The sequence below is a fragment of the Trichechus manatus genome, unplaced genomic scaffold, assembly GCF_000243295.1.
Source record: "Trichechus manatus latirostris isolate Lorelei unplaced genomic scaffold, TriManLat1.0 scaffold00020, whole genome shotgun sequence".
NCBI classification, from domain to species: Eukaryota; Metazoa; Chordata; class Mammalia; order Sirenia; family Trichechidae; genus Trichechus; species Trichechus manatus.
In genome coordinates this window covers 8,642,357-8,656,919 of record NW_004443956.1, presented here as the reverse complement: position 1 = coordinate 8,656,919, position 14,563 = coordinate 8,642,357, and the positions used below count along the sequence as shown (strand labels likewise).

General features: G+C 36.5%; 1 protein-coding gene across 2 annotated transcripts in view; it reads right to left on the bottom strand.

Annotated features, from left to right (window-relative positions):
* TMF1 (TATA element modulatory factor 1) overlaps nt 1–13,135 on the bottom strand; it is a 40,320-nt gene extending 27,185 nt beyond the window's left edge. Inside the window, exons 1-5 of one of the 2 annotated variants that reach the window (XM_004372723.2) lie at nt 12,644–13,135; nt 8,892–10,096; nt 6,992–7,095; nt 6,150–6,276; nt 3,005–3,110 (exon numbers count right to left, since the gene is read on the bottom strand). In XM_004372723.2, coding sequence (XP_004372780.1) covers nt 3,005–3,110; nt 6,150–6,276; nt 6,992–7,095; nt 8,892–10,096; nt 12,644–12,785 — 1,684 coding nt within the window. In that variant the 5' untranslated portion in view covers nt 12,786–13,135. The remainder of the gene's footprint in view (nt 1–3,004; nt 3,111–6,149; nt 6,277–6,991; nt 7,096–8,891; nt 10,097–12,643) is intronic. The other variant, XM_023727932.1, reaches the window with a different exon arrangement.
* Between the last annotated feature and the right edge of the window lie 1,428 nt (nt 13,136–14,563).

Genomic DNA, 14,563 nt, shown 5'->3' with positions numbered 1-14,563 from the left:
GCCATCCTCATTACCAGGGATGATCCAGAACCTTCCAAAAGCGGAGTTATTACCTCAAATGACAAAATGCCAGCGTCATCCAACTCTTCTTCACCATTGGAAAAAATTTTATGATTTGTGTTTTTTTAAGTATGTATGTATTAAAATATGTCAGTAAGTTTATATGTAATGTTTCCAAAGGCAAATAAAAATCAGATTTATAAACATACTGATAATAAAAGGCAATAATAAAGAAAACTAAAAAAAAAAAAAAAAGAGGTATTCAACTTAACATCAGAACTGACTTACAAAAGAATCATCGAAATGGAACCCTGTCATAAGTCAGGGACTACCTGTAGTGATACTTGATATTAGTATTTTTAATAATTAAAAAAATTATAAAACTACACACTTAACCTTCCTCTCAGTCTCTAATGCTGTAACATAAGCAGTTATTAACTTCAAGATTTTGAGATAATGATCTCTATTTTATCAACTCTTCCATTATTCTTCTAGTTTAGTTCTTAGATTGTGTTTTATAATTATCTGTATACCTATACTTCTAGGGAGGTAAAAAAAAATAATAAAAACTCCCTCTGGAGCCACTGAAGCTGGATGAACCCCTAAAATTATTACCCTGAGATATTCTTTAAACTGTAAACCAAAATATCCCCTGAAGTCTTCTTAAAACCAAACAATAGTTTAGCTTAACTAGTAAAGAATGTCTGCCTGAGCATTCTGCTCCTTTAAGATCTATCTATATGGGATCAAACTGACAACAGATCAAACTGACAACTCAAAAGATTAGACAGGAACCTCAGGAGTCAGTTATTTTATGTTAACAGAGGAGGAACAACTCAGAAAAGGAGGGTGTGAATGGTTGTACAACTCCAAGAATGCAATGCATGTCATTGAATTGTACATGTAGGAATTGTTGAATTGGCATTATGTTATGCTGTGTATATTCTCAACAACCACAAAAAATAAAATTTAAAAAAAATAAAACAAAACAAAAAAAAAACCTCTCTAAAAAAAAACCTCTCTAAAAAACAGACAAAAGTTTGTGTGTCCTTAAGAAAACTCCTAAAAGACAGGAACTGTGTCATACTTATTATTGTATTAAACTCAGTATCTGACATACTAGTTGTTCAGAAATATTAACTAACTAAATGAAATGCTGAACAAATGAAGTGACTGGTTCTAGCTGTTTTCAAACATTATACTTGTTCTGGAAATTCACTTATTTTCAATGATTTCAGCACAGAAATGTTCATCTTACAGCTATTTGTAATATTAACATTTTAGAAATAAATGTCTAAAGGAAAAGAGTAAAACAAATTATGGTATATCCACACAGCAAACTTTAATACAGCATTAATAATGATAAACAAAGCATCTAATGGCATAAGGAAATGTTAAAAGAAAAAAAAAAAGGATTGCATTTTTATGTTTTAAAATGAATTGAAAAATGTATTAAAAAAAGACTAGAAGAAAATTTGTTAAAGAGTTCCTGGTTCTTTACAAGGAAGAATTATAATCTTTTTTTTTCTTATTCTTCACACATTTTTCTATAACAAAAAAATTCAGCAAATAGCAAGTATTTTTATAATGAGAAAAATTTTAATTAAGAATTCACTTCACTACTCTTTCCAAAACCTCCTCTCCCCTAAGACATTACATAAAGAAATTCAGTGTTTATTTGTAATAATTTATCTCCTGATGGATCTTTATTATTCTGGTAATTATAAATCTTTTCATAGACAAAATGCTTAAAAACTGAAAAAATTTTAAATGAATATAATGAAAAATCCACTATCAAGATGCCATAGCAATACAATGACAACCGTATATTACCTAAATTAGGGATTCAGATATTACATGAACCCCAGAATTATAATCTTCAAATATCTTGGTCCCAATGGCAGGCTTTCAAAACCGGTTACAAGCTCTTTGTTACGGGTGCACAAACTTCTGCCTATTTTTTTAAGGGAGTTATTTTTCACCCTCCTAGAAGCAAAAATGCTATTCCAGCTTGAGAAATACTGAGCGTGTTCTTCCCTTTTGGTTTTCTAACTCCAGGTCTTTGCACATGTCATTACAGTACTTTACTTTGCCTTCTCAAGCCGCCTGCTGAAATCTTCTGTTCAGCTCTTTTACGTCATCATTTCTTCCTTTTGTTTTAGCTATCCTACTATGCTCAAGAGCAAGTTTCAAAGTCTCTTTTGACATCCATTTTGGTCGTTTCTTTCCTTCCTGTCTTTTTAATGACCTTCTGCTCTCTTCCTGTATGTTTCCAACTTTTGCACCCTAATCACCAGTAATTATCAATGTGTCTTGAATGCATGTTTGATCAATTTCAGACTGCAGTAGTTGGTAAAAATCTTCACTTCCTTTATCTTTGCCCTTAGCAGTTGGTGTATAAATCTGAATAAAATAGTTGTAGTAACTGGTCTTCATTGTAGATATATGGATATTATACTATCACTGACAGCACTGTACTACAGGATAGATCTTGAAATGTTCTTTCTGATGATAAATGTAACACCATAACAACAGATATATATATATATCTGACTCTATGCATCTAAGTCTTTATTCTTCCATAAACTGTCAATTATCATTTCTGAGGTTTAAATCCAAACCTTCCTGACTTCCATACCTTTTATTAGGAAGTAGCAGTCATGTGACAAATATTTTTCCTATCTTAATGATATTTTTTACTGTTGCAAAAACACATATAACACAACATTTGCCAATTCAACATACTTCACATGTACAATTTAGTAATATCAATTACATTAATTACATTTGTAACCATCACCAATAATCACTGCCAACTTTTCCATCACCAAAACCAGAGACTCACTACCTCTTATACAACGAAGCCTCCTCTCCCCTCCCTCCCACCCATAGTAACCACCAATAAAACTATGTTTGGTCTCTATCTCTTTACCTATCCGAGATATTTCATGTACTATTCTTACAATATTTTTGATAATCAGGTAAATACTTTAACTTTACACACCTTCTTCCATTAATCCTCGGATCTGCTCATCTTTCTCTTTCAAAAGTTCTGCAGTTTCACTACTATTTAACCTCGTGGCAAGTTCTTCTTTTATACTTTTCATTTCCTAATTAAAAAAAAAAAATTGTGAATACTATAAAAAAATTACTTTATTCTAGTTATATTTTCCAATTTTTTTCCATTTTCAAAGAGGCCATCATTAATCACATTCCCTATAACCCACCGTCATCAACTCAATTCCATCTCATAGTGACCCTAACAGGACAGAGTAGAACTGCACCATAGGGTTTCCAGGGCTGTAATCTTTACAGAAGCAGATTGTCACATCTTTCTCCTATGGAAAAGCTTGTGGGTTCAAACCACCAACCTTTCAGTTAGCAGCCGAGTACTTAACCACTGCACCACCATGGCTCCTTATAGGAATCTATAAATTTTGTTTAGGTAACCTAAGTTTACTACTTTGGTTAACTAAGACCAAGAAAACAGCTTTGAAAATGACATGCAAAACCTCAATTCAGATATAAACAGGTTTTAATATGGAAATATAAATGAGAACAAATTAACTTTTAATACCCTTCTTCAATATCTCTGAACATATATTCTGCAGGTTAAAGACTGCATTTGGAACAACATTTCAAAAAGAACATGTCTCCATTTTTCACTGTATTTACTTTCCTCATCTAGAACTCTTTGCACTTATTAGTGTGATGTGAAATGGAAGGAAAAGCATTATAATGCTTCAATCTATTTCAAAGCACAGATTCAGCAGGACAAACAAAGTCAAGATAGTGTAACTTTTAAAACTACAAAGGTGAAGAATGGTGATGTGAAAGTGTTCTATGATTTAAAATTTGATTTAAAAACTAAGCTCTGAAACTAAATAATAGCTAAAACCAACCGACATTACGTATTTAAACGGTGCTTTGTATCCATTATCATTTAATCCTGACAACAATCCTATGAGGGAAGGACTTTTATGATTCAACTACACAAATAAGGAAACTAAGACCTTGGAAGATCAAACATTTAATAAGTGGTAGAGTTATGACTTCAACCCGGTCTGAGTCAGCAAAGCCCATGCTCTGAACCATTCACAACACTGCTATACATTTTCCAGCTGTCAAAATTTGATTCACTCATGAAGGTCCAGTAAGAACGTCATGTCTGCATCAATTGGTCTCAACCACCTGGAGTAAAGGAGAATGAAGAACACCAAAGACACAAGGAAAGCATTAGCCCAAGAGACAGAAAGGGCCACACAGACCAGAGACTTCATCAGCCTGAGACCAGAAGAACTAGATGGTGCCTGGCTACCACCAATCACCGCCCTGACAGGGAACCAACAGAGAGTCCCGGCTGGAGCAGGAGAAAGGTGAGATGCAGAACTCAAATTCTAGTAAGGAGACCAGACTTAATGGTCTGACTGAGACTGGAGGAACCCCGGAAAGCATGGCCCCTGGATTCTCTATCAGCCCAGAACTAAAACGATTTCCGAGGCCAACTCTTCAGACAGGGATTGGACTGGACTGTGGGACATAAAGTGATACTTCTGAGGAGTGCGCCTCTTAGTTAAGTAGATACAAGAGACTAAACAGGCAGCTTCTGTCCAGAGGTGAGAAGGGAAAGCGGAGAGGGTTAGGAGCTGGCTGAAAGGACCTGGGGAATCAGGGGTGGAAAGGAGCAGTGTGCTGTCACAGTATGGGGAGAGCAATCAGAGTCACATAACAATGCATGTATAAATTTTTGTATGGGGAAAAAAAAAATGCCCTCCTCCCTGAAAAAAAAAAAAAAGAGCGTCATGTCTTCCATAAAACCTTCCTCAGTTTCCCACTTCAGAATCCATCCTCTATGACACCATTCCAAACTGCTTATTCATCTCTATCTAGAATTTATTTCATTTTCTCTAGTAGGACATAGTTGTTGACATTATCTGTCTCTCATCACTAGAAAAGTAAACTCTTCACTTAAGGTAATTCAATTCACTTCGAATTTCCTATGGATCCTAAGCAGAGGGGTTATATATGGCAGTACACGTAAAATGCGCAAACTGAGTTGTACCTAAGTTCTGTCACATAGAGTTAATGGTTTGGATCTGTTTTAGGTCTACAACTCTAAATGTGCCAGTGAAAACAAACACTTCTTTGATTAGAGAGGTCCAGATGGAATACAGCAGGGGCAGAAAGAGGTAAAGCTGGTTATGTAGTCTCAAGTTGTTGTTAGGGTCTGAAATGAGCCAGCTAATAAAGCAACCAGCTAGATGGAAGTGTATGGTGTATTTATTTTCCCTAAGAGTATACTCAGAAAAAATATAAATACTAGCATTAACACTGAAGTTAATAAATATTAACATTATGGGGGAAAGCAGCCTAACGGAGAAAGGCAAATGGTGAGTCAATGTTATTACAAATAGTTGGGATTTGACCTTAGCTGGTTACCAATTTCTATAATAGCCAACTATTCCAAGTTAAAAGGATTAGAACAATGGTTCCCAGTCTGGGGCACTTCTGCTTACTGGGGCCATCTGGCAGTGTTTGAAGACATTTTCAATTGTTACAACTGGGGCTCATGCTACTGGCATCTTGTGGGTAAAGGCCAGGGATGCTGCTAAACAGCCTATAATTCACAGCACAGCCCCACACAACATAGAATTATCCAGCCCAAAATATCAATAGTACCAAGGCTTAGAAATCCTGCATTAGAATAAATCCATATTATGCCTTCCAAAACACAGTTAGTTACCATTATAAATTTATATTTTAAAATTATTTTGACTGGAATAAGCATATTTAATATGTTTGAAGTGGTAGAAAAATAGGATGTAAGAGTAATGACAAACTCTTTGATTTATATTGAGATTTAAGTGTTATTTATTCTGATGGAATTATCATTTACAAAAACCATCCTCAAGATCATTGCTATACACCTTGCCAGAATTGACACATAATTTATACTAATAAATATTTGTTCAGATTTTTTTAAGTATCAAAAATGTGTAATTTTAGCATACCAAAAAATCTATAATTTAAGTGTTAATATACTATTTGGAATCCCTTTATTTCTCATTTCTAATGCCAAAATATTATGAATGCATTACCAAAAATCTGTATCTTTGTATAGTTTCAATATTATTTTAAACTCTCATTACCTTTTTAGCAGCATCTCTCTCTTTGCAGGCTAGCTGGACTTTCTTTTCTGCTTCTGCAATTCTTTGAGTAAACTCATCTTTCAAGGAAGAAATGCTACTGCTTTCTTCTTTCACTCTGAACATTTCACTAAATTCAAAATAATATTTAAGAATAAGGATACTGCTTACATATTCTAAAGATAATATGATGAGTTCACATCTCAAAAGGAAGATAACATTGTCTCCAATACATACTTTGTTAAAATAGACCGGTTGAAGACCTATTCACTTTTAAGAGAAAAATTACTTGCTTCATTTACTTAACATATCTCAAAGAAAAGCCATTAAAAAGTGAAAACTTCACTAATATTTTATTAAAAATAAGAAAAAATACACATCATTTTTCATTTCTGAAAGTTGAAATGGATTTTATCGTTATTTTAGCTTGGGGAAACATATTTCAACCCTTTTGTGTAACATTTTCCCAGTAATCTCCTGAAAACAAACCAATATTCAGAATTTTTCAACTACAATATCGTAGTTTTCTTAAACGCATTTGTTTAAAATCTCTAACACTAAAAAGCTATTAATAATAAAGGCAAGGAGTTGGCGCTTTTTTTGTTTTGTTTTTGTTTTTTGAGAAACAACTCTCTTCAATGCCAAATGTCATCTAATAAAGATAATTTGAGGAGAAAAGTAATCTCTGCATAAAGTTAGAATTGAAATGCGATTCAATTTTCAATAGTTATAAACAAATTAAGTTACAAGTCATCTTAACTTACAAAAATTCCTTAATAGCAATGAAGTATATGGACCTCTACAAAGTGTGCAAAAATAATTATTCACGTTTGTGAAATACTTACTCTTTTAGATTATCATAGGCTTCTTCCAGAAGTGCTTTCTCTTTACTAAGAGATAATAACTGAGCCTCCCTTTTCTCCAGTTTCTCATTCAGAAAATCAACCGTCTAGATAAGAAGAATACATAAAAGTCAAAACATTTAACTTTAAAAGACCATTTTTACATGGAAGTGGTAACTTGTAAAGGCAATCCATTCACTATAATAAATAAAACAGCATTAACTTATAAAAAGAATTAAAAACAGTATTAGGAACACAGTGGATTCGGAACAAGAACACATACCTAGCTGGTAGGAGTATGAATCAGTACAGCCCTGTAGCACATGGAACATAAATTAGTACAACTAGCTTCGTAAACAATTAGGCAATATCTCATTGAAGACCTACATACTCTTTGATGAAGAAAATTCCACTCTGGTATATCCCAGAGAAGAATATTCTTGCATATGTGCACTAGGTAACATGTACAAGATCATTTATAGCAGCTTGTTTGTAGCAGCAAAAATCTGGGAACAATCTGAATGTTCACTGAAAGAAGCGGGGAGATAGATGCAATCAAGAAAGTTCAGGAACAGGGCTTCAAAGCCTCTTATAATGTTCTGTATCTATCTCATTTGGGCAGTGAGTATACAAGTGTCTTTTTTTATATACTACTCTTTAAACCAAATACAAAATATATACTTTTTTTAATATGATACATTTCATTTAAAAAATAAAAGTAATTTTTGAAAACCCACAGGCATGTGATTTTATAATCTCCAGAATGTACCAGTAGAAACCTAAGCAAAAAGTAATGCTTAAAATAAGTATTTCCTTAGCTCCTGCTGAAGCAGTAATACACTTGTATATAAGGGGAAGAAGGGTGCCTTTGGGACTCAAAATAAAGTCTTACCTGAATTAAATCTGAGATTATTTTAGATACCACTTACCTCCTTAAGCACACTGAAAATGGTTAAAAACTATCTTATCCATAGTAATTAGTGTTGGCTTTTAGGAATACAAACTGCTATTATAGCTTTAAAACATAATATGCATGGTATTTTGTTTGTGAATAATATTACACCTAGCTAAGAGAATCTGGCTTTTTTTTTAATATTAAATAATGCAATATATGGCACTTACAGGACATTTCTTCAAGACATCCTGTATTTCAGATGAGCCTATTAAATAAAGATGCCAGATCCAACTCAATTTCTGTATCTAAAAATCATAGGAAAATCCAAAACTGTGACTTAATGTTAAAGAATTTACGCCACTTTCCCTTTGCATGTTGTTTGGTAGAAGCAATTTGTCATTCCTAAGCAATGCCTTTGTTCCTTGGACATTTCCCTTTCTTATTCATGTTGATAGCTATCAATAAGAGATATCAAAAATACCACAAAAAGAAAACAAACTGAAGCAATTAATAACACCAGAAAAGCATCAATAATAAATCTAAACACTACATTTTCATTTTAAGATTTACCACCAATAATGGCAACATGCAAAAAAAATTTTCTGATATAAGAAAAAACACATATTTAGATTTATTTTAACATCTTTATCTGCAAAGGAGTCGAAGATGTTAAAATAAGAACATAGTCCTTTGTAAACCGACATGCTCATTAGCATGAGGGAATTTAAGGTGGTAAGGACTCACCAGTAAAGTAAGACGGTAAATTTTTCATGATTAGTTATGGCGAAATACCAACTTATTTTACAATAGTTTCCTTAGAGACATTTCAAATAATTTAGTATCAGTAGTTCTTGAATTTTAAGGTCCATAATGCCACACTGAAATGGCACAAAATCTACCTTTTTTAAGTAATACAAATCATTATGTGTCACCGACAATATTTTTAAAACAAATTATTTTATCTCTGAAAAGCATATCCTAAAATCCCCTTCTACCTTCTAGAATTACCTTGGAAACATCTTCCTTCTCAGAAAGTGCTTCTGGCTGACTTTCAGCAGCTTTGCTGTGCTCAGCCTCCTTGTCAAAGACAGCATGCCCTTCTTTTATTGGTGTAGAAGAAACCAAGATATCAGGCTGTTCACAGTTAACAGGAGTTGCACTTCGTCCACTTTCTTCCATTTCCGTTTCTTCATTGGGTATCACTGTTTCATTTACTACTTCTTCAGATTCTGCATCAACAGACTCAATCACCTTAGTCTTTGGAGTTGAAGAATTAACTATAATAGGTACTAAACTATATCCCTTGCCTGACAATTCATCATCTGAGTTGATTTCGCTTACACTCCGGCTATCTAATGACTGTACACTAAACGAGTCTATTCTTTCAAACGCATCAGATGAGCCGCAACTCTCATTGAGTTTTTGGAAATCATCTAAACGATTATATTCAGGACAAGCAGATGCAGAGAGAAGCTGAAAAGACGTCTGCATCAAGTGAAGACTTGATTTTGAATCTGTGGTTTCTTGTCTCGAACTTGCTGAGCTCTCACTTATTACACTTTCATGATCTAAAACTTCAATATCACTAGTGGTAGAAGTACCGGACGAGAAGGTACTAACAGGAGGAGAAGGTGTATTGCTCTGTCTGTCTTCATGTTTTTGTTCCTTAGGTTCCAAAGCCACGTCCTTTGTTTCTGCTGTGAGAGACTGCATGGAAATGTTAGATCCGCTTTCTGTAGTTGTTTTCACACTAATTACACTTTCAGATACTTTCAGATGTTCAGCTGGCACCTTCATGTCAGATTCTTGGTTAACAATTTCTTCATGCTTGCCTTCAGTTTTAGGTGACAGAGTATCTACTGCCAGAGTTTTCCCTGGTGCACACGGAGACGAGTCTTTTACTTTTGTCTCTGTTGATTCAGTTGTTCTTGACTGTCCAGTGTGCAAGGATTCCTGTAAAGTGCTTTTTACTTCATCTTCTGGTCGTTGTGATTTAGTTGGAGGTTTTGATACCACTGGACTCTTCTGAATGGTCTGGACATCTGTTGGAGAGAGAAAGGCACTGAAGAAATTTTCAGATTCATCCACCACAGTCCTCCGAACTGGCTTTGTAATTGCTTTAGGAGACGCTATCGGTGGACTCTGAGGTTCAGTGCTTGATTTTAAGCCCCAAGCTGAAGTATCCCATCCTCCACTAACAGAGGAACTTATTCCTTTGACAAAAACAAAAACACCACGCATTACATTATTATTTATTATAATGCAATACAACTATAAATAAAAAGAAAGGAAAACTATGGAATACAACCTGTAATTTGCATCTTTTAAACTCCTTGCTTACTACATAATTAATTAGTTGCCAGGTTAACTTGGGCCTTAAAGAGGAAAACTGGTGTGGAGCTAACCCAAGAGACTAGAAACACAGTAGAAGACCCAACCTGGCCTGGCCAACCAGAAGCAAGTACAGCATGTTATTCCCTCCCACAACAAATAAGAAAGTAACGGCATTTGTTATATAATCCATGGGAAGTCCAAGATACAGATGCTTCACCTCACAAGAACATGCACCTCACAGGTGACTGCAAAATGACCCCACCTACTATTCAGTTTCATGTTAATTTCATTCTTGCAATATCAACAAAACACAGTCATAAGCTAAATAGAGGGCAACACTCAAAAACTGAACCCAAAATACTAGTGACAAACATCCTTTTCCAAAGACAAAATCAAATTGATGGGAACAGTAACTTCTAGAGAACAAATTCATTTTCATCTACTCTAACAGAAAAGTTTTGTTCTCAAATTCCAAAATACGTCAGCAATTAGGAGAATGTCATTATGAATTTCAGAAATGTGCTTTTTATTGATTTTTTATATAGATGGTTGGTGAACTCATGCGTGTCAAAGTAGAATTGTGTTCCACAGGATTTTTAATGGCTGTGATCTTTCGGAAGTAGACTGCCAGGACTTTATTCTCAGGTGCCTCTGGGTGGATTCAAACTGCCTTCCGGTTAGTAGCCAAGGGCAAACTGTTTGTGCCACCTAGGGACTCCATAGTTTACACTACGATTTAAAAAAGAAAAAAAAAAACAAAAAAACAAAAAACAAATCCACTAAGGAGAAAACTACGTTCCAGATTTAAAAAAAGGTAATTATTACATCAGTCACAGAAACAGACACTACTAAAGAGCCCAACGATAAACAAAAATGGCATATTGGCTAAAACGTTTAAAGAAGTCCTTTCTTCCTTTTCTAAATTTAAAAGTGGCTGAGCAGAATTATCACAAATTCTGCACAATTAGAAGTTGGTGGAAGGAACTCAAGTAACTAAAAGCTCCTAAAAACCATCAAGCCCTATTAAAGTCTATCCCTTAATATGACATCAAAGGCGATTGGGATGAAAAGTATGCAGGAAATCTCAGTTCGGGGACATAGTTTTATGTCCATTTGTGCAGTATATGAAAATGGGGGGTAAAAAAAGGGAGAAAATTGACATTAAAGATGCAAATGAATAAGCAAGATTAGGCCTGCTGATTACATTTATTAAGTCATCTTAATGAATGACAGCAGCCAAATTTGCCTCTTGGAGAATATCTTCTATAAATTCTAGGGTTATCTGATATCCACTAAAATTACTCCATTCTGAAGACTTATAGTCACCTCTGAAAGACTGCAATCAAAAACATAGTAGGTGATCACTAAAAGTTTATAACATTTCACTAAAACCTAAGACTATTCCAGATAATCTGTTTTAAAAAATAAAAGTATATCGCACAATTCAAGCCCCAGTTTTCAGAAAACAAACATTTCTGTATTTAAATATATTCTGTCTCCTCTAAAGTTTGGTAATTGAAAATGTGGGTTATCTAAGAAAAAATAAGGTCATGTAACATCTTGTAAAAAGCAATAGGATCAAAATATCTTAAAATGAGCCACCTCAAATTTAGGTTCTGACTTTTCAAGACGTAAAATTAAAAACAGAAACCATAAAAGAAGGAACAGTCAAGAATAACTTACTCTTTTTCACACAAAGGTTCACACCCCGCAAAACCTGCAAATCTCTACCCCACACACCAGAACGTTAAACTGTTCCTTGGACTTAAAACCAAGAGTAAAGATTACCCTCACCGAATCCGACAAACAGACATGGCTATTTAGAAATAAAATGTGATGCAAACCAAAAATCTTGGGCCATAGTTTCCTTGGGTAATACCTCCAGCATATTCAGTCCTCCACTCGCTGTGTGACTCAAGGCAAGTTACTTAGCCTCTCTGAGCCTTCCTAAAACCCGGAAAATAAGGAAATCTAGCTCAAGGGGCTGTTTTGAAGACTAGAAAGCCATAAAGCACATCACACGACGCCACGCACGAAATGCTCACTAAATATTAGCTATTGTTCCTCCTACCCCTGCTGATTAGCCTCCTTCCGATCTCGGCGCCAGAGTGCCCAAAGCGAGCCGTCAGGGGTGCGATTCGAGGTTTGGAAAGGCTATGTTGTGCTTGCAGCCGTGTCCAGGGAGGGCGGTGGGAGGCCACCGACATCAGCCCACACCCAAGGCCGGCCAGGGGCAAGAAAGCGCCCGGGCTTGGGTTTTCCTCAGGAAAAAAGCACAGACCGACTCACAGACTACAGAAGCACTGGGAAGGGAACGGGCCGGGGAGAAATCGCTTCCTCCGACCCCAGCGAGGAAGGGGTGTCACTTAACCTGTCTGCTTCGGAACTCACGCCAGCGGAGCCCGTGGACGGCTGCTCCTACTTACCCGGCTCTCCGTAAGGAATGGTGTCGGTCCAGGCGCTCGGCTCCTCTTCCTGGATGTCCAGCACCCTGTCGATGGACTTCTGGGCCTGGGACAGCGCCTGTTTGGCGAAGCTGGAAAGCTGGGAGGCGTTGAACCAGCTCATCTCCCCTCCTCAGCCGCATAGACGGCGGCAGCTCCGAGGAAGAAGGCCAAGGGGCCAGGCCGCCCGGGCTCAAGCCCGGGGAGGGGTGCAGCAGACGCCCTCACCTCCTTGTCCCGTCGGCGGGCTGTCAGCGGGGGTCCATGACGGGACCGTCTCCCCCGCGCCAGGGACCTGACCCTCTCAGCCCTTCCCGCACAGCCGAGGCGGAGGGGCGGTCTGCGCATGCGCCACCTTCTTCCACGTACACAACTACTGAATCCCGGAGCCCAGAGGTTCCGTCGAGTGACGGAAGAACGGGGTCTAGAACGTGGACGTCACATCCGGAAGCCCAGAGTTGCCCTTAGTTACCGAGGAACGCGGAACGACGGTTCCGGCAGAGCACAGATTCCAGACGCAGAATGGGCAATCACCCAAGGGCAAAACTGTTGTTACCACCAGAGGCGATTCCTCGAGAGGAATAAGAGTTTTCTAATGGGTTCCTTCCTTTACGTGCTAAAAGCCGGCGCTCTGCCAGCAATAATTGCAATAATAAAAATAAAAAAAAGGAAGTTCAGGTCTCACAGTTCCTTACTCTTAGCCTTTTGTCTTAAATATTTTAATCAGCTCTGTGTTAACTTGGCCTTAGGGAGGGACCTGGCTTGAGTCTGCGTGAAAAGACTGAAGATTGTATAAGACTTGACTCAGCCTACCGCACAGAAATAAACAGCCACCAAACCGAGTAACGGTAGACGTAAGTTCACACATGGACATTGTCTCCAAACGGTAGAATAGGTGGTGCATACGGCCCAAGCTTCACCTCACAATGGACACCCACTGCCCTAGTGAAAACCAATTTGAGAAGCACTAAAACTTTCCCTATAAATGTGCATTGTACCTATTACTTAAAATCTATCTTTTTCTTAGTGCATTATCTTGGCAAACATTTGGCCACATGAAGAAATCTTACATTTCTGGCCTTCCTATTTTGTCGCAGCTGTTTGGTTTGCCCCTCCCCACCCATGTTAAATATAAAATTCTACCACTATCAAAAAGCCAAATTTCATGCAAAAATCCAGATTTCCAGCTTCTTTTTAAAAATTGGATACCCATGCGGCCTTAATACACACTCCCTTGCTGTGGTTATTTGCCTTACCTGCCTGTTCCCCATAGCCATTTTCAGTATTTTACCCGACTGTACAAGGCACTGTGCCATAAAGGAATTTTTTGTTCCTTTTAAAAAAAAAAAACAAACACAGATTAAAACCCGGCTCTTGAGACTTATGATTGTCTTCCAATCATTCTATATAATGTCAATAAAAATTTGCATGTAAAAACTTAAAAGTTAGTAATCTACACAAGTAGCATTAAGTAGCTCAGGTACTCCCAAACAGCTCAGCTGAGTAGTCTGAGGAAAAGGTTTGGGGCACGTAAGGGCTGGAATCCCTATTCCAAAACTCCTTATTGCACAGCTTTGGGTAAATGACCTAAACCTAAAACTATTCAGCTCTCAAATGTGGACACTGTCACCTTCTCAAAAGGCTATTTTAAGAATTACTATATACCACCTGTATTTAGGAGGTGTTAAATGTCAGCTCCTTCACTTTCAAAAATTTAAGCTGAATCTATAACTTTTTAAGTAAAGCATATACATTTATCCTGTATGGTTACTAATAAGATTTAAATTATATTTGTCAATATGGAGCTAGAAAGAATAACAAATGAAAACCCAGTGACACGTAATCACAAAGTTCTTAAACTAAAAAAAAAAAAAAAAAAAACAACTGTCTCTATGCCAAGAA